Here is an 18,510-nt window from a genome sequence, read left to right as displayed (position 1 = left end):
CAGTGTCCCCTTGTCCCCCCGCCTCCACCGAGGCAACCAGACAGGTTTCCAGCGCATTTTGCTTTTTATTACCACGCAGTAACACACGCTACAGCTGCTGACTACCTACGACAGGGAACGCACGCACACAGGCACAAAAATAAAAGAATAAATTAAAATAAAACTGTGTAAAAAAAAACCCAAACAAAACAACGGAGAAAAGGAGGGAGGCGGGGGAAAAAAAAAAAGGGCAAAAAATGAAAAAGGAAAATGAAAAAGGGGTTGGGTACATTGAGCTTCTAGGTAGGACGTTTTTATTTGATCTCATGGCTGACGGACGGCTTCCAGCGCGGAGGAGGATGCGCGGTCGCGTCCCGGGGCCGCGGGCGCCCTGGCAGCCTCCTCTTCCTCCTCGGCTCGGCGGCGGGAGCTTCCTGAAAAGCACCTCCGAGGGATGCCCCGGGGCGGCGGGGGGGGACGGGGTGCGGGTCCCCGGTCAGGCCGGGCACCCCGGAAGAAAGGCAGCGGGCGGCGGCAGCGGCGGTGGCTTGGGTGACGTCCCTAGAGTTCGTTTGGTGATGCCGCCTGTGTCCCCCCTTCCTCCCCCGGGTTCCTCTCCATGGTGGCTGCACCAGGAGCCTGTCCCTGCCTTAGTCGTTGGAGGTGACGTCGATGTCTTCTCCGCTCGACTGCTTGGTGGCGAGGCGCCATCGGTTGATGTGGTGGGAACCTTTCTTCTTCTGATCCGAGTCGGGTCCTTCCTCCTCCAGCTTCTGCCGTTTGTATTTCGTCCGCCTGTTCTGGAACCACACTTTCACCTGGGGGAGAGGGAGAGACGGGCGCTCGCGGGGGTCCCGGCACAGCCGGCCCCGGCGAGGGACGGTGCTGCAAGCAGGCAGCAAGCTCAGTTTTCCTCGGAGACCGGCAAAAAAGAAGTCCCTGTCCCTCCAGAAGCGCTCCCACGGCCACCCTGCCCTGCCTCGGTTTCCCCTCTGCCCGCGGCAAAGTGGGATGGGGGGGGACGACCGCGGCGGGTTGCAGGATACGGGGTGCTGCCGCCTCCCAGCTCCGCTTTGCTGCACGTCCCAGCCTCAGAGAAACCCAAGAGGGGTGAAGGACTCTCAGTCACACCTCAGACACGGGGTCAGCAGGCATGCCGGGACCCTCCTTACAGCACCGCAACCCGGTGCCCATCACCCTGGTGTCTGGGCTGCGCACAGTGGCGGGGTCTCCGACGGCCACGTGGGACGACACGCAGAGCCATCCCCACACCTCCAGCGAGGACCTGTGTCCCAGGGCCAGGGTGGCATCGTTAGGCTTGGGCTGGACTGTATATAACCAGATAGCTAATTATAGATAGATTATAATTACAATTATAGATAATTAATTTACCACATTTAGGTTTCAGGAAACCTTTTCCACCATGGTGGTGGTGAAACACTGTCCCAGGAGCCCGGAGAGGCTGCAGGGTCTCCATCCTTGGAGATAACGCCCTCCTCGCCTGCCCAAGGCCCCAAGCATCCTGCTCCGACCCCGCACGCCCTCGGTGCCAGTGCCGGGAGCACGGCCCGCGGCGGGGGCTGGACACGGCAGCACGGGCACGGCGGTGGGTTTGGGATGCTGAAAGCACCCACGTGGTCGGTGGTGTGGGATGCTGCGGGCACCCATGCGGCTGGCGATGCAGGATGCTGCGCAGCCGGGGATGCGGGATGCTGCAGCGAGGGATGCGGGATGCCAGAGGCAGCGGCGCGGGATGCTGCAGCCGGGGATGAGGGATGCTGCGGGCAGTGGTGTGGGATACTACAGCCAGGGATGCAGGATGCTGCAGGCAGGGATGCAGGATGCCGCAGATGGGGTGCAGGATGCCGCAGATGGGGTGCAGGATGCTGCAGGCAGCGGTGCGGGATGCCGCCCCGCTTCTCGGGCCCCGCAGAACACCGGGTGCTGCTCCTCGGCCACCGCTGCCAGCCCAGCACGGGCCAGGCTGAAGCATTTACCCGTTTGCAGGTGGTGCGGTGCCCGCAGCCCCTCCAGCAGCCACTGCCACCCCTCATCCCCCGGGACTGTCACCCCCTTTTCCCCCTTCTCCTTCAGCATTAATCGCAGGCGACGCTTGCTTTCTGCTCTGGAGCCTTTCGCAGCGAGGCGAAGGCCAACGTTCACACCTCCCTGCGTTCCCCAGGTGAGCAAAACCCTCGCAGGGTGCCGGGCAGCCGGCGCAGTACGAGCCCTTGACTTTAAGGCATGCTTAGTCTATTGAAACAGCTGCTTTATGGCACCAGTATATATTATAACCGCCCCCCCCCCCCCGCCCTGGACTCAAACCATTTGCTTTCCTAGCTTTGGGGCATTTCTGGAACAATACGGAGCTGGCGCCTTTCATTCAATGACTGCAAAGCACTTTGCAAACTTTAATTAAAGCTCTCAGCCCTCTGGGAGCAGGGAAGTTGCCTTATCCCTAAATTATAGAAGGGGAAACTAAGGCATAAAGCAATTAAGATGCTTGAGTGAGGCTCTGTGGAAATCAGGGGTGGGTGTGAAGCGGCTCCCGCACGTAAAGCCTTTCCTCCCCAGCTCTGTTCAGCTCGGAGAAACGCAGCCAGGTACGGCCGTCTCCTGCGGGATGAGGCTCCCCTGCACTTCCCGACTGTCAAGGCTGCGGGAATGGGGATGTTTCCAGGCTGGATGGGCTCCCTGACCCCTCTGATACCGTATCCCTCGCTCCAACAGGCCAGAAGCCACAATGAGAGAAGTGTGAGAACCTCACAGTGGGCAACTGGGGGATAAGCTGCCCCCTACGATGCCTCATCCTGACTCCAAGAGTAATTGGTTTAAACCCCCAAGCTCAGGGGGTTTTATCCCTTCCCAAACCCTCGCCGCATTAACCGTTGTCATGCCGGGTGTTTGTGCATCCGACCGGTGTGATGCTCCCGGGGTCCCTGCCCAGCCGCTCCCCGGGACTGGCCCTGCCCTCCAGGGCCACCACCGTCCCCACGCTCCTGCTGCGGGATGGGGACGGTCCCTGGACGGCTCCTGCGTCCCGACCCTGCCTCTATACACAGCTCCCGTCCACTGCTTTGCCCGCACACGCCGTGCGCTCCCACCCGTGCAACACTCTGCGGGCCATCGCGTCCACCGAGAAATCACGCTCTGCTTCGGGGATGCTGACAGCACCCAGAGAATCAGCTCTGGCCGAACGGTGACGTTGCCAGCACCAAGTTGGGGACAATTAAAATCCGGTGGCTTCATGTGCAGCTCCCCTGGACGATGACCCAAACCCTGCCAAAGGCTGAGAGCACGGGGATGGCTCTGTATGGTGACCGAGAGCGACCAGCCCCGCCGTCACTCGGGGCCAGATACGGTGACACCGCTTGTGCCGTGCTGTCACCTGAATATGCCACCACCTCGAAGGGCCGCGGAGCTCCCCAAGCATCAGCGCCGCACCCTCGCCTACGCCTGCAGTCCCAGCCGGGACTTTAACACCCCAAAACTTTCAAGAGCTTGTTTTTGGGGAACGGTCCTCGGGGGAGGATCACTGCCAGCCCCGGGCTTTGCAGTGCGGCCGCTCTCCGGCTGTATGTGGTACGCGCATCTTTCGCCTCCCCTGACTCCCAGGCACTCGCTCGGTTAATTATTCCCGCTCCTGCCAGAGTGGCTGCGATGCCCGGCCAACCCGGACCGCTGTGCCTCCATCCCTGCACGCACGATGCTGGGAGGGGATGCTGGGATGTACGGCATCTCCATAACCACCCCAAAGCCGGGCGGAGATGCTGGGATATACGGCGTCTCCATAATCCCCCCAAACCTCCCGCTGGCAGGAGCCAGGGTGAGGCCTTTGCTTTGGGAAGGCAGATTTGAGACCCCGAGCGCTGCCGGCGCTGGAGAGGCTCTGCCCAGCCGGCCAGGCTGCGTCATGCAGAATTAACTCAGGGAAATTATTTCCCAGCCCAACGCGTTCCCCCGGGAGGTGAAGCGACCTGACGCCACCGACGATGGGCACGGCGGTGTGACCGCCTGCGTTCCCCAGCCCGGCACAACCGCAGCGCGCAGCGTTGGTACCCCCACCTCCTCCCCGCTCCCCACCTACCCGGCACGTGCATCCCACCCCCGGCACGCCAGCCCCCGTGCACCCGCGCTGCCTGGCACCCCCGCGGCACGCCGACCGCCAGGCTCGTTATGCCGCCCGGCTCACACACCCCGTGTGTCCGTGTCCCCCCGCGTCACCCCATCACGCACAAACCCCACAGACGGCTCCTCTTGCACGGGCCACCCCGCATCCCCCCGCGTTTCCCCCGCCGAGCCCTCCCTACGCGTACTCCAGCCTCATCCCACTTGCGTTTTTGCTTTGGGACCCTGCGCCGCTGCTGGATTTTCTCCCATTCCCTTTTTTGTTGTTGTTGTTGTTGCATGGGCCTGTCTTATCCCAGACTAACGCAGCTCCCTTGGTAGGAGAAAGGATGGGAAGGGGTTAAACACCTCCACCCTTCCCCATTCCATATCCCAAGGCGTTTCCTGATGCTGGGCAAGTATCCGCACCCTTTTCACCTTCCCCCTGGGCTGCTCCAGGTGTTGCTCCCCGGCCAGGGGACCCGGAGCGGGCACAGCCCAAAGGGCAAAGCTCCCTTTTCCAGGGGGAAAAGCAGCTGGGAAATAGGGCCAGGCACAGCCGTAACCAGCAGCCCCTTCTCGGAGCGGCTAAACCCACCGGCAAATAATAAAGCACACCCACCCGTGGGTTTGGACGTGGGGCTGGGTGTCTGCAGTGGGTGAAAACACGCCTGTGTCACCCAGCGTCACACCGGGGATGCGTGTCACCGAGGACGGGGGGTGGTTTTCCACGGGAGGTTTGCGTGCGTGTAGGATTCGTCACTGGATATGTAATAATAATAATAATAATAATAATAATAATAATAATAATAATGACACCTGCTTTCGCACAGCCACCGGTCAGGCTGGCTCTCCCACCCTGCCAGTCCTGGCACATCAATGCCCATCCCGTATCCCATCCCTCTGCACATTGGGGTTATTTCCCTCCAGGTAATTAAAAGAAGATTTTTTTAAAAGATTATTTTTCGAAAGCCACAAAGCCGAAAGGGAAAAAGTCTTCCCTGCCACCCCCGGTCCCCAGCCTGATGCTCTTTTCCCCCAGGAGCCGGCCCCGGCCCCACGAACGCCTCCCACCTTGACCCGCACTCGCTCCCTGCCCGCGAGTGATGAATTACCCTGCGCCGAGCAGCTGCAGCAGCTTCCCAAAAAAACGTGGAAATTCCGTACTACAAAATACGCTGCAGTGCATAAAACCCCACAAATCTATCTCTCTACATTGCCTCTTTCTATTTCTAAATCTCCACCCAGATTTAGGGACGGATGCCTCTGCTTTTTCCTCCAATAAATTGCATTATTGCATTTAGGCTCGGGGCAACGATGCCAAAGCCGAGGGACTCGCTGAGCTCGCCCTCGGGCACCCCGCAGCTGCCCTTTCCGCCCGGACAAGTTGCTGTTTGTTCTTTACCTTCCAGTTTTTGGTTTTGTTTTTTTTGTTTTTTTTCCTTTAACATCATTTTCAGCCCGGTGAGGTGACAGAAGCGGCAAGGAAAGGACCCGAGCCGGGGTGCCAGCGACTGCCGTGCCCCGCGAGCCGCGGGGCTGGGGGGGTCAGGATAGCATCAGCATCAGGATACAAACGGCCTCTGGATTTTTTGGGCTCGGTCCGTCCTCCCCGATATCCGCACCTGCGGTTTCCCGCTGTCCCTGTGACATTTTCCTCCCGGTAACTTCCCTCTCGCCTCTCGCAGAGATGCATTTGGAGGTTTTGCTTGGCAGAGCCTGGGCGAGGATGAGCCAGGCGGGTACCGGGAACACCCACGGCTCCAGCTTTATTTTCCAATTAAATTAAAGGATTAAAATTAAATTAATTCAGAATATAGGCCAAACTACCTAGCCAGAATTTGGAGAAAACTTTCTCCATCGACTCAGTTACTGAATATTATGGGAAATAGGGTACCTTTGCCCGGAGCTTGGGAATAGCTGCTCGCCAGGACACCGGCCTTGGACACGCACAGAGATGCTCAGCCCCGACTCCCCTGTTTTCCCCCAGCACCGTACGCTTTTCCATTCCCTTTCATCCCTACGGTCCTCCTGGCTCTCATCATTTCCAAACGCCTGTGAAATGTCTTTTCTAAAAATCAGAAAGTTGCAGCTGAAATAAACGCCCTTCGGCAGGCACCCATCTTTGCACCCATCCTGACTTTCGGGCACCGTGGTGTTTGTGTACAGAACCAAAGCCGCACAACTGAGGCGTGTTTCTGCAGCTCTCCGGGGAAGGGTCTCATGCTGCTGCTCCTTTTTTAACTGGATTTTTAAAAACTGTATATTGCTCTCGGGGAAAACACCCCAAGCAAGCAAGCAATAACACTGGAAAACCGCTCCGGAGAGTGGCACGGCGCAAGACCTGCATTCCCAGCCTCAAGCCCTGCCGGGGACGACTGTAACAACCGAACGCTGCGGCAAAAAAAAAACCAAACCCCAAACCCAGCCCGAGCCCACGCGAACCCGCACGGTTCGGCCACCCTTTCCACGCGGGATTCCCAGACAAACCCGGCCAGGATTTTGCAGAGCGCAGCCTGAGCCCTGCGCGGGTTCGGCGCCGTCTCCGCCACCCGATGCCGAGCTGCTCTCACCGGCGGACGGACGGACGGGCGGACAGAGAGACGGCGGGACTGAGGGCTGTGGGGCGGGCGGGCGCATACCTGGGTCTCGGAGAGGCTGAGGCTGCTGGCCAGCTGCTTGCGTTCGGCGCCCACCACGTAGTGGTTCTTCTCGAAGGCCCGCTCCAGCCGCAGGAGCTGCGACGGCGAGAAGGCTGTGCGGATGCGCTTGGGTTTCCGGGCGAAGGGGCCGTGGAGGAGCAGGCTCTCCTGGGACACCTCGCTCCCTGCGGATAGAGAGCGGAGTCAGGGTCCCATGCCGGCACCCCCGGCACCCCCCAGCCCCGCAGCTCCCCCTCTGCGGGACCAGGGGGGGATGTTGGGGAGACCCTCTCGTCCTGTGACACGGGGAGGACAGACAAAGTGGTATTGGGGGGCCCTGGGCACCTTCCCCACCCCAAGATTGCAGGATTCCCCCCTCCCAAGCACCACGGTGCCATGGCCGTGCCCCCTCCCCAGCTGCCCTCGGTCCCATGGTGGGACTGGACATGGGGGCTAACGGGAGGGGAAGGGAAAGGAGAGAGAAAGAGAGGGAGAAGGGATGGATGGGGAGAGCAGGAGGAAGAGGGAAGAAAGAGAGGGAGAAGGGGGGAGGCAGAGAAAAAACAGAGAGAAAGAGAGAAAAAGAAGATAAAAAAAGAGAAAGACAGCCTAAGAAAGTGACAGACAAAAAAAGAGACAGAAAGGGAGAAGCAAGAAAGAAAGAAAGAAAAAGAAAAATAAAACAGAAAGACAAGAAGGAAAAGAAAGAGTGAAAGGGAGAAAGAAAGAGAGAAGGAAAGTGGGAAAGTAAGAAAGAAAAAGAAAGAAGGGAAGGAAGGAAGAGAGAGAAGGAGAAAGAGAGAAATGAAAGAAAAGAAAGGAAGGAAAGGAAGGAAAGGAAGGAAGGAAGGAAGGAAGAAAGGAAGGAAGGAAGAAAGGAAGAAAGGAAGAAAGGAAGAAAGAGAGAGAAAGAAAGAAAAAGAAAGAAAGAGAAAGAAAGAAAGAGAAAGAAAAACAAAGAAAGAAACAGAAAGAGAGAGAAAGAAAGAAAGAAACGAAAGGAAGAAAAAAAGAAAGGACAAAAGAAAGGAAAAAAGAAAAATAAAGAAGGAAAAGGCAAGCAAGCAGGGCAGCAAGGAGGCATGGGAGGGAGGGCAGAGGCGGGCAGGTGGAAGGGCCGGGCGCGGCGCAGGCAGGGCACCCGAGGAGGCAGCGGGCCGGCTGCGGGCTCCGGCCGGGAGCGGGGCCGGAGCGGGGAGACCGCGCAGCCGCGGCCGGAGCCGCTCCCGGGACGGGACGGGACGGGACGGGACGGGACCGGGGCCGGGACCGGGGCCGGGCGGCCGCTCGGGGCGGCGGGGGCCGGGCCGGAGCCGTGTCCCGGCGGGCCGGTGCCCCCGGGCGCCGCCGGCAGCGGCCGCGATCCCCGGCGGAGCCGCCGGAGCCAGGCGAGGGGTTGGTGCCCGGCAGATAACCCTAATCGGGGCTCCTCCGGCCCGGCCCGGCCCCCGGCACCCCCCGGGGCATCGCGGCGGGGACAGCGGGGACAGCGAGGGGACGGGGAGGGGACGGGGAGGGAGAGGAAAAGGAAAAGGAAAAGGAAAAGGAAAAGGAAAAGGAAAAGGAAAAGGAAAAGGAAAAGGAAAAGGAAAGGAAAGGAAAGGAAAAGGAAAAGGAAAGGAAAGGAAAGGAAAGGAAAGGAAAGGAAAGGAAAGGAAAGGAAAGGAAAGGAAAGGAAAGGAAAGGAAAGGAAAGGAAAGGAAAGGAAATGAGAAAGGGACAGGACACAGAGAAAGGAAAAGAAAGGAAAATAAGAAAAGGAGAGACAGAAAAGGAAAGAAAGAAAAGAAAGCTAAAGGAAAGAGATAGAGACAGAGAGTCAGAAAGAGAAGAAAGAAAGAAGAAAGAGAAAGAAAGAGAGAGAGAGATAAAGAGAGAGAAAGAAAGAGAGAAGGAATAGAGAGAAAAGCTACAAAATCAAACAAAATCTCGCCGTGCAGCCGAGATCCACCGCAATCTTTCCCTCCGTTCCCGAAAAGGAGAAACCCGAACTCCCGGCTCCGCCAGCCGCGGGGCCGCGCAGGGAGGCGACAGCGCCGGTCCCGTCCCCGGGAGCCCCGCGATGCCCGGCCGGGACCCCGCTCCGGCCGCGGCGGCCGAGGCGGAGCTGCCGCGGGGCTGCCCCGGCCTCCCCCGCCCGCCCACCGGCACCGGCACCGGCAGCGGGGCCGCAGGGCAGCCACACGCCGGCTCCGGGGCTGCGGCTGCGGGAGCGCACCGGCACCGGGTGTGCAAATGCACTGAGCACCGGGTGTGCAAACGCATCGGGTGTGCAAACGCACTCCGGCACCGGCTGTGTAAACGCACTCCGGCACCGGGTGTGCAAATACACTCCGGCACCGGGTGTGCAAAGGCACTCGGCACCGGGTGTGCAAATACACTCCGGCGCCGGGTGTGCAAAGGCACTCAGCACCGGGTGTGCAAACGCACGCCGGCGCCGGGTGTGCAAAGGCACTCAGCACCGGGTGTGCAAACGCACGCCGGCGCCGGGTGTGCAAACGCACTGAGCACCGGGTGTGCAAACGCACTCCGGCGCCGGGTGTGCAAACGCCCGGAGCACCGGCTGTGCGTGCAGGCACGGCAGCAACAGGTTTTGCCTCCGGCTCTCCCTCGGCCTCCCCGGTTAACGGGCCCGGCGGCCGCCCGGCGCTGGCCAGGGCAGCCGGCAGCCCTCGCTCCGCTCCCGGGGGGGAAGAGCCAGGCGCCGGGCGGCGATGCCCGCAGCTCACCTTGGAAGCGGTGCCCGAAGAAGCGGTTCCGCAGCACCCAGGGGTAGAAGTTGAGCGGGTCGCGGTGTTGCGGCCCGAAGAAGGAGTGGGGGTGCGGCAGCGCCGAACCCCCCAGCTGATGGGGCCCGACGGGCAGCGCCGGGTGCCCCACGGCCTCCGGGAAGACGAGCTCGGCGCTACCGTAGAGGGCCCGGCCGGCGGCGGCGGCGGCGGCGGCAGCGCCCTGGAAGCCGGGGGCGAAGGCGGCGGCGTCGGCGGCGGGGCCGGGGTAGCCGAGGGCGGCGGGGCGCGGGGGTTCCTCGGGGCTGAGGTGGGTGTCCTTGCCCACCAGGGACTCGATGGTGAAGCAGCGCTTCGCAGACGGCTGGAACATGGTTTGAGCCGGGAAAAGGGAGGGGAGGGGAGGGGGGGGGGGGAGCCCGGAGCGGGGCTGTTCCTCCGGGTACGCGCGTGTGTGTGTGTGTGTGTGTGTGTGCGTGTGCGTGTGCAAGAAACCTCCCCCTGGGCAGCGCACACACACACAGACACACGCCCCGCAGCCCACCCGCGGGCGCCCACGCACCCCGCAAAGCCCCGGGCAGCCGGTACAAATACGGCCGGTACCTGGCGGGGCCCGGAGGAGGGGGCGGCCTCACCTGCTCGGGCCGGGGCAGGGGGAGGCAGGGGAGGCAGGGGCAGGCAGGGGCAGGCAGGGGGGAGGCAGGGGGAGGCAGGGGGAGGCAGAGAGCGCCCGAAAAACTGGACTGGAGCCGCTCCCGCAGGCGCGCCGCGAAGTTGTGGGAGAGGGGCTCCGGCTGCGGGGTGGTTTTTCCTTCTTCTTTTAAAAAAAAAAAAAAAAAATTTAAAAAAAAAATCTTTAAAAAAAAAATCCTCTCTTTTTTTTCCCCTCTTTTTTTTTTTTCCTTTTTTTTTTTTTTCCGCTTTCTGAATTAAAAAAAAAAAAAAATATCCGCAGCGGCGGTTTGTAACTCCGCGGCTCGGGGAGCTGCCGGCCGGGTGGGAGGGAGGGAGGGGAGGTGAAGCCCTCCCCCGCGCCCCACCGCGGCTCCCCGCCTCCCGCGCAAGCTCCGCTCCCCTCCGCGTACCCCCCCCCTTCCAAAAGTAGGACCTTCCCCCCCCCCCCCCCCGGACAAAAGCCCGCTCTTCCCACGGGTCCGATCCTGCGCTGGGAAATAAATAAAAAAAACAAACCAAAACCGACATTAAAAAAACCTTCCCAATAACTCGTGATTTTGGCTGGTTTTTCCCCGGCGCGGGGGGGATGCGCGGGGCGCGCAGCTCCTGCGCGGGCCGGTCCTGAGTTCACTCCGCAGTTTGGCTCTGCTCTGAGTTTTGTTGGCCCGCGGAGGCGGGGGCCAGCCCTCCCCTCCCGCACAAAGGGGGTTGAAAGTCTATTTTCCACTTGGCTGGACTGAAATACTCCGCGCGGGCACCCGCGGAATCCTTCCCCCCGCGGAGAGGAGAGCGCTGCTGCGCGCCCGCGGGCTTTCCGCGGACACACTCCCGCAAGAGGCTGCGGGGAAGGAAAGGGGGGGGGGGAGAAGAAAAAAATACATGAAACCCCACCGAAATGAAAGCCTAAACATGAAGGGAGCGCGTCGCCAGAGCGCTTTTATTTTATTTTTATTTTTATTTCCGAAAGGGAGAGAGAAAAAAAATAATCTACATTTTAAATATATATTTATATATTAAAAAACGGAAATAAAGAAGCGGGGCTGGCTCAGCCGGCTGGCGGAGCGGGCACCCGGGCGCGGAGCGGGGCGCACCCGCGGAGGGATGGGGATGGGGATGGGGATGGGGATGGGGATGGGGATGGAAGGGAAGGGAAGGGCAGGGAATAGGGATGCGGAGACAGCGCTCGGCTCAGACGCGGGAGCTGTGCCCGGCTCCGGACCATTAGTGGAATTTAATTTAAATCAATTGACTATAATTTAATCCAATCGAATTGAATTTAATTTTTGTTTTTTTCCTCGCTGTTTTCTTTACCACCACCACCCCCCCTTCCCGGGGCCGGGCCGGGGGTCGGCGAGGCGGGGGTGCGGACCCTCCGCCCCCGCTCTCCCGCAGCCGCCCGTCGGGAGCGGGCGGTGGCAGAGCCGCGGGCCGCGGAGCGCTGCGCGGGGCCGGGATTTCGTTTCGTGCGGATCTCGCCGGCTTTCAGCATCTTCTGCAAGAGAAAAAGAAAAAGCCGGGCGGGCGCTGGCTGCTCACCGCGGGAATCCCCGCCGGCAGCATCTCCCCTCCGCACCCCGACTCCGTAGGAGCCTTTTTGGGGGGGGAGCTGCTTTGGTTTGGGGGATAAATGGCCCTCTTGGAAAATTATAAACGTTTAAACTGATTTTTTTTTCCCCTCTTCGCCCCGGTGGTTTTCAGTCCCGGCTCGGTGTCCAGGCGAGGCTCCCTGGATGCTCCGAAGGGAGCCGGGGAGCTGCTACGCCGAAACCGGGTGAGAAACCCAAATTTATCTTTACATTTCTTTTTCCCCCTGCCGCTCCCAGGCCTGCTCCCACCTCCAGGATAATTCAGGCAGGATCTTTATCCCCCACGGGAATAAAACGCGGGCCCCCCAGGTGGGTGCCTTGTTCTGTCCCCGGTGTCCCCGGCTTGTTAAGAGGAAAACTTTAGCCCCTGCATCCCTGGGAGGAGGTGATCCGGGAGCAGCCTGCCTTCCCGCTGGATTCCTGGCCAGGAGGAGCTCTGGGTGGAGGAGAAAGACATTTTCTTTTTTAACGAAAGAGCGGCAGAGCGTGCCAGTGCAACGGAGGGACGCGGCCGGCAGCGGCGGTGGGCAGGCAGGGCCGGGCAGGGGGGTGCTGTACCGGGATTAGGGGGTGCTAGTGGGGGAAAGGGGGGGGGGTCTGACGCTTGTTAAAATACAACAGTGAGGATTTTCCAAGGAGCAAACGAAAGAGGAATGAAGGAAAGGGAGAGGGGGACAGGACAGGCACCAAAAACTGGCCTCGGGGTTGGGGGTAGAGGGGGAGCTCCGGGGATGCTTGGGGACGGGCAGCGGGTCCATCCCCATCCATCCGCATCCCCCAGCCCTGGCCACCGCTCGCCTGCCTGGACTCAAATCCCTGCCTGCACCCCTTCCTCCCTCCGCAGCAGCCCCAGCAGGCAGGCTTTGCCGGGGCCGGATCCGGCACGCTGCCGGCAGGTGCAGTCCGGCCCTCGGTCTCGTTAATCTGTAACACATCGGCCTCCAGCATCAAAGGGCAGAATGTGGAAAATCAGGCCCCGGGCCTCGGAGCGTGGCCATGGGCGCAACTTGCCGGGATGTTAAAAGTTGACCAGACTTCAAAGTGCTGGATCATTTCCTCCTAACCTCTCCCACCTGCTCTTCCCATGGGCACAGCTCCTTGCCCTGCCCGGTTTTCTTCTCATCAGCCTTCAAATGCGGCCCCCAAGTGAAGAAGGGAGGAATGGGGCTGTATTTTGGGTTGGGGGGGGCTAAGGAGGTCCGGAGCCTGTCTGTCCCAGGTTGCTCCCCCTTTCCTGTTCCTTCAGCTTTTATTTTTTTTTATTTCATTTGGTTCAGGGATATGCTGGATGGGAATAAACTGATCCTACACAACCCGGTGGGCTTCCGCGGGTTATTCCTCTCACCTCCCTCAGCCTCCCGTTTTTAAGGTGGTTTTGTCAACTGGTCCGTCGATAGTGGATGGATGGATGGATGGGTGGATGGATGGATGGATGGACAGAGATGACATGGGAATGGTGGGGTTGGTGGTAGATACGGACATTGACATGGATGGATGGGAGATAGCTTCAGTCTATGGAGTCAGGCTGATATTGAGAGAGGATCCCACCACCGAGCCCGGGAACGGGAAGCCACCCAGATCACATATCTATGGGCTGGAAGAGGTCAGTCCAGCAAGGAAAGGTGCTGCTGGGTCCTCACCCACCTATGCAACGGTCACACTGGCTTTTCCATGGGGGCTGCATCCACCCTCACCTCTCCGCCATGGTCTGACTGCTGTGTTGGTACAGAAACCTTGCACAGATGCGGGCTCTGGTGTGATGGGTCCTGGTGGGCTTCCGACATACTCAGAGGTGGGAGATCTTGAAGGCCATTTGGTGTGGACACAGCTGTGGCTTCGGTGGTTGCAGCCAGGCATCACGAACGGGAATTTCGTGCTTGCAAAGCAAACAGGATTTTGCACCCAGCTCCTTGTAGACCTTGAAACCCTCAGCTCCTGAAAGGATCATCTCCAAGCCTTGAAACATCTTGAGATGATCGTGCAGGTGCCCGTAGCCCTGATAAAGCCTTTCAGAAAACCGCGGCACCTTCAGCCGTTGGTGGCAGCGCCCATCCCGGCGCTGAGGCTGCACCTGCACCCGGGACAGAGATTGCTCTGGTCATTTCTGCTTGGCAAGGTGGTACCACACGTTTTGGACCACGGTTTTGGGGAAAGTCGTTGCTACTCATGAGTTGAAAGTAATGTGTAGAGGTTGGGCACTTCGGGACCTTTCCCCTGACCTTGTGCCTGACCTTGGGGACCCCACGTCCCCTGTTTGAGTGGGGCGATGAGCCGGTTCACCCACGCCAGGGTCCACGGAGGGCAGCAGCACTGAAACACGTGGTTTTGGGGCAGCATCTGCATCTCCTGCTTGCAACACAGCTTGTCAGAGCAGTGCTGATGCCACGGGGACCAGCAGCAAACACGGCTCCACAGGTGGCATCACCCACCATGCGGGCACGGGACGTGGTCCTCCTTGGGGACCTGCTGGGGTGACAGCGGGTATGGCATCAGGGGGCAGAGCTGTGGGGGTTCCGGGGGTCCCCGAGCCCTTCTCCATAGTGAAGGGTGCAATCCAGCCCCCCCCAGCCACCGGGAGCAAACCCAAACCGGTCACCCTGGTTTGTCATCCTGGTCCCTGGGGTGGCAGCAGCGGTGGGTGCGTGGCATCGCTGTGCCTCAGCCAGGAGTGGATCTCTTCCCTCTTCCCTGATCCCAGCCTTTAAACCTCCTCAGGATGCCGTGGCCAGGAGCTGTGTGTTTTAGCACTGTGATTCCTGGGGATGTTTCTGAGGGTTTATACCACCGACAGCACAAAGAAGAGCTCAGCCGCGGTGTTTGGGTTCAGCCAGCCCGCCCCACAGCTTTTGGGGGTGAAGACTGGTCTCCCAGCTAATGTCCCACCGCGTACCTCGCTCCAGGGCTACAGGATGTTGCCCTTAGAAATGCTTTTCCATGCACGGCAGGGTCATCATTGCCGCAAAAATATCTTTTGAGGAGAGCTCAGGAAATTTTGACACAGGAAATTATGCCTCCAGCCCCGGGGAGGGTTCGGGTGCTCCCTCAGATGGCACCGGAGCGTGACCTCCACGTCAGACCCCCCGGGCTCCTGCCGGCTTTGCTCCAGCAGCTAAGAAAGCAAGATCCCCTGCAAGATTGCACGATCGCAGGGGCAAAGAAACGACGGGGAGAGGTGCCGTCCCCACTCGGATGCTGGGAGAGTCCCCCCAAACCCCGCAGGGAGCACGCAGTGTTATATTAGGGGAGATCGGCAGACTTGGCTCCCCCTCACCTCCGCAACGTACCGTTAAATGGCATCAAGACGGTGTATCAGCCGCTTACATATGTTGCTTATAGACGCCAAACTTATTAACACAATAAAACTGCTGCTAAGAAGCTTTCCTGCTTCCTTTCCCGCGTGGAGAGCATCAGTGTTGGAAGCACCTAGCCGCCTCATATGGAAACACCCGGGGTTGCTTTTCATATGGCACCCGGGAAAATAAATATATGACTCAGCCAGGGTTCCCCTTCCAGCGTTTTCAGACCTCGGCTGTGAGGGCAGGGAGTTGGGGACACCTCAAAGCACGGGGGGTTTAAAGCCAGTCCTGGGGTGAAGCCGTCCCATCCCGCCCGGGTGCCTGTCCGGGGAGGCGGCGTGCCTCGGGGGCATGCTGGGGTTCGCGGGGTGCTGCTGGGTGGGCTGGGTGCTGGCGGTCTCCTCCGATGCGCAACGCTCTGAATCAATAAATCTTCCTCCTGCTTTGCTTTGGAAGTGGTCGGAGGGGGACCCTGGGTGATTCATATATTTATTTTCCCGGGTGCCATATGAAAGGCAACCCCGGGTGTTTCCATACGAGGCGGCTAGGTGCTTCCAACACTGACATTCTCCAGGAGAAAAATAGGCAGGAAAGCTTCTTAGCAGCAGTTTTATTGTGTTAATAAGTTTGGCGTCTATAAGCAACATATGTAAATGACTGATATACTGTCTTGATGCCATTTAACATTATGTTGCGGAGGTGAGCGGGAGCCAAGTCTGCAGCATTTCGACTAATATGCGAGGAGCTGCCAATTCTGGTGGGTTTTTTTCTTCTTTTTTTCCCCCCCCTTTTTTTTCCCCCCTTTTTTTTAAAATCTAAACAAGTTAGCAATCTGCCCCCACCAAAATAATGACTCGGACCCTTCCGTCTCCGTTGCCGTTTCTTGGAAAACGGGTAAATATTGTGTTCACTTCGCTCTGGCGGCAGCTCGAGTCCCCAGCGCTGGGATGGAAAATCCCGGCTTGCCGGGTATCCCTGTCCCCATCGCTGCGGATGGGGAGAGAGGCCGGCGAGGAAAGAGCAGAGCCGCTGCCAAACGCAGCCATGGCTGTCGGTAGCGGAGGTGCCAATATCTCTGCATTTCCCCCCTTCCCTGACGGGGGGGGGGGAAAAAAAGACAAGGGGGAAAAAAAGATTAAATATAAAATGCCGTGAGTTTCTCCCTCTCGCAAGTAATTTTCAGTTAATTTATGTTGAATCAATGGTTCCTTGCAGTCATATGGATGGCAGGCTCCCAGCCATTATTAGTGTAAACAGATTTGTGAGCAGTATATTTAGCTGTTCCATATTGCTTTTAGGAAATGTGCACATTTCAATGGCGTATACTTAGAGAGGGCCATACCCTGCCACTGCTCTGCAGGTGGGGACGGTGCCGTACGGAGGCACCCGCGCTCCCGGCCTCCTCTTCCTCGCCCGAGAGGAAGCCTTGAGCCGGCGCAGGGGGTTTCGGTTACCCTTGGAGGCAGCGGGGACCGTCACCTCCTGTATGTCCCATCCGTATTTCATCTGCAAAAAAAACCCTGCAAAATTGGGGGGTTGCTGGCGGGGATGGTCTGGCCGAGGCCTTGCTCCATCCTGCAGGTCGCGGGGGCCAGATCCAGCTCACGAGCGTGGAGACGGAGGTGTTGGCAGCAGGGGGGGTCCCTTGGGGTGGGTGCCCAGCATCGTTTTGATGCTCCGAGGCACCCGCTCATCCCCTGGAGCTCTGTGTAGTCTCACCAGCCTACAAGTGGGATGAGCCGAGCCAGTGCTCAAGCACCGGTGGGGATGAAGCCCCACAGGCTCGGCCACCTGCGCCGCCTGGGGTGGGCACCCACCCAGGGACGACGCCGGGATGCGGGTGGCACGTCCGCCCAGGGACCATGCCGGGATGCGGGTGGTACATCCGCCAGCCATGCCACGGGTACGGGGCGCAGCGGCCGCATCCCTGCCATGCGAGGAGGGATCCGGACCCCCTCTCCTCTGCCCGAGCGGCTGATATAAGAAAAGTTGTGGTGTTGCGGAGAAGTGCCAATCTCGAGAGGGCTGGGGCCAAAATGTAAAACGTGCTGAAAAAGAAATCCCCAGATTTCAACCGAACGGGTGTAAAAGCCCCGCCAGCGGCGCCGTGAGGAGCCCTCCAAGTCCCGCGGGATGGATTCTGCCGTGCAGCATCCTTACGCTTTTCTGTGCCCACCTGCCATCGAGGGAGGCTCCCCAGAAGCGAGCAGGATCAGGCCCTTCCCCATCTCCCCGCCAGCTTCCCCTGCTCACTCCGTGCCGCGCACACGCCTCGCCCGCCGCCAAAATAACCCAGAAACGCCGAATCCAGAACCCGCTGCCGGTTCATACGTGCCGGGATGGCACGAAGCGTGGGTGCGGCCCCTTCGCCAAGGAACCGGGGCAGGATACGGCCCTGGGGGGGGGCTTTTGCTATTTTAATTTTTCCTGCCGGCTTGCCTGCGTGCCTGAAAATAGCTGACGCGAGCGGGCTGGCACGGGCGGCGCGGAGCATCGCCAGCCTCCAGCGGCACGGTGGTGAAAGGATTTGGGCAATGTCTCACCATGGCTACCCGGGCTGGGGAGAAGTATGTCGGCTCCGGGGGGAGGGTGCCGGCCTCTTTCATGGAGGAGAAAGCCGCAACATCAGGGCTCTCTTGTTGGATGTCGCCGTCTCCCTCCCGCCAGCGTGAAAAATCAATTAGGAAGAATTAGCGACGTGTCAACGGGTGTTGCGCGGGGAGAACGATGGGCCCCATTCTGCACACCGCTACGCGGGTTCACCCAGGGGAAGGTGGCAGCGTGTCACCGCTCCCTCGGCCGTCCCCACCACCCCAGCACCATCACAACCCCAAAACCATGATGCCCAGGCACCCGAATCTGGCCTGGGGTGCTGATTTCCAGATCGGGCACCCGGCTGTACCTGGGGAGCTGTATGCCACCCCAGTGCTCCCTGCCTCAGTTTCCCCATCCCTGCGATGAGGCTCGGCTGGACCGCAGCCCCTGAACCCTGCAGCATCGCCGGTCGGAGACCCGGTTGGAGCCCATCCCCACGGCTCCGGGACTGGAAGCGGTTCAGCGGGAGCATAACTTGCACCGTGTTGCTGCTTTTCTCTTCCCTCCTCTTTCTGCGTGTGTGTGTATATATATAAATAAGAAGAAAAAAAAAAATCCCAAACTCTGATTAAAATCCCTTTTTTTTTTCACCTGCCCATCTTTCCTCTGTCTCCATCTCCCATTCTATCCAAACTCATAATTAATCGCTCAAGGCAAAAGTAATGAATGTTAATTGGCCATCTGTACAAAGACTAATTAAAATCTACCATGCTGGGGATTAAAACATACCTATAGCAACTGCCTGAATTGAGAATGAGACAGAGGAGAGATTGAGAAAACAGCTGAAAGGCTTGTGCAAAACGCAATCTCGCTTAGGTGTGAGATGAGTTGCAACTCGGAGATCTGAGATGCTTTATTATTAAATTAAAAAAAAAAAAAAAAGAGGGTGGGGAAGAAACTT

The 18,510-nt window shown here is 59.2% G+C and overlaps 1 protein-coding gene across 1 annotated transcript; it reads right to left on the bottom strand.

Annotated features, from left to right (window-relative positions):
- Positions 1 to 629: 629 nt before the first annotated feature.
- On the bottom strand, positions 630 to 9,830 carry EMX1 (empty spiracles homeobox 1). Its single transcript, XM_050896465.1, has 3 exons — positions 9,458 to 9,830; positions 6,729 to 6,913; positions 630 to 797 (listed from the first exon to the last, which is right to left on the bottom strand). Exons 1-3 carry the CDS (start codon positions 9,828 to 9,830, stop codon positions 630 to 632), a joined length of 726 nt encoding a protein of 241 aa, XP_050752422.1.
- Between the last annotated feature and the right edge of the window lie 8,680 nt (positions 9,831 to 18,510).

The sequence above is a fragment of the Gymnogyps californianus genome, chromosome 4 (genome assembly GCF_018139145.2).
Source record: "Gymnogyps californianus isolate 813 chromosome 4, ASM1813914v2, whole genome shotgun sequence".
Lineage (NCBI taxonomy): Eukaryota > Metazoa > Chordata > Aves > Accipitriformes > Cathartidae > Gymnogyps > Gymnogyps californianus.
The sequence above is the reverse complement of the archived record's forward strand: the minus strand, read 5'-3'. Positions and strand labels throughout refer to the sequence as shown.

Bases quoted from the DNA above. Each gene is read 5' to 3' on its own strand.
- EMX1 (XM_050896465.1), bottom strand. From the start codon at position 9,830: ATGTTCCAGCCGTCTGCGAAGCGCTGCTTCACCATCGAGTCCCTGGTG. The intron at 6,914-9,457 runs GTGAGCTGCGGG...CTCTATCCGCAG, and splicing joins CTTCGGGCACCGCTTCCAAG to GGAGCGAGGTGTCCCAGGAG. The intron at 798-6,728 runs GTATGCGCCCGC...CCTCTCCCCCAG, and splicing joins TCAGCCTCTCCGAGACCCAG to GTGAAAGTGTGGTTCCAGAA.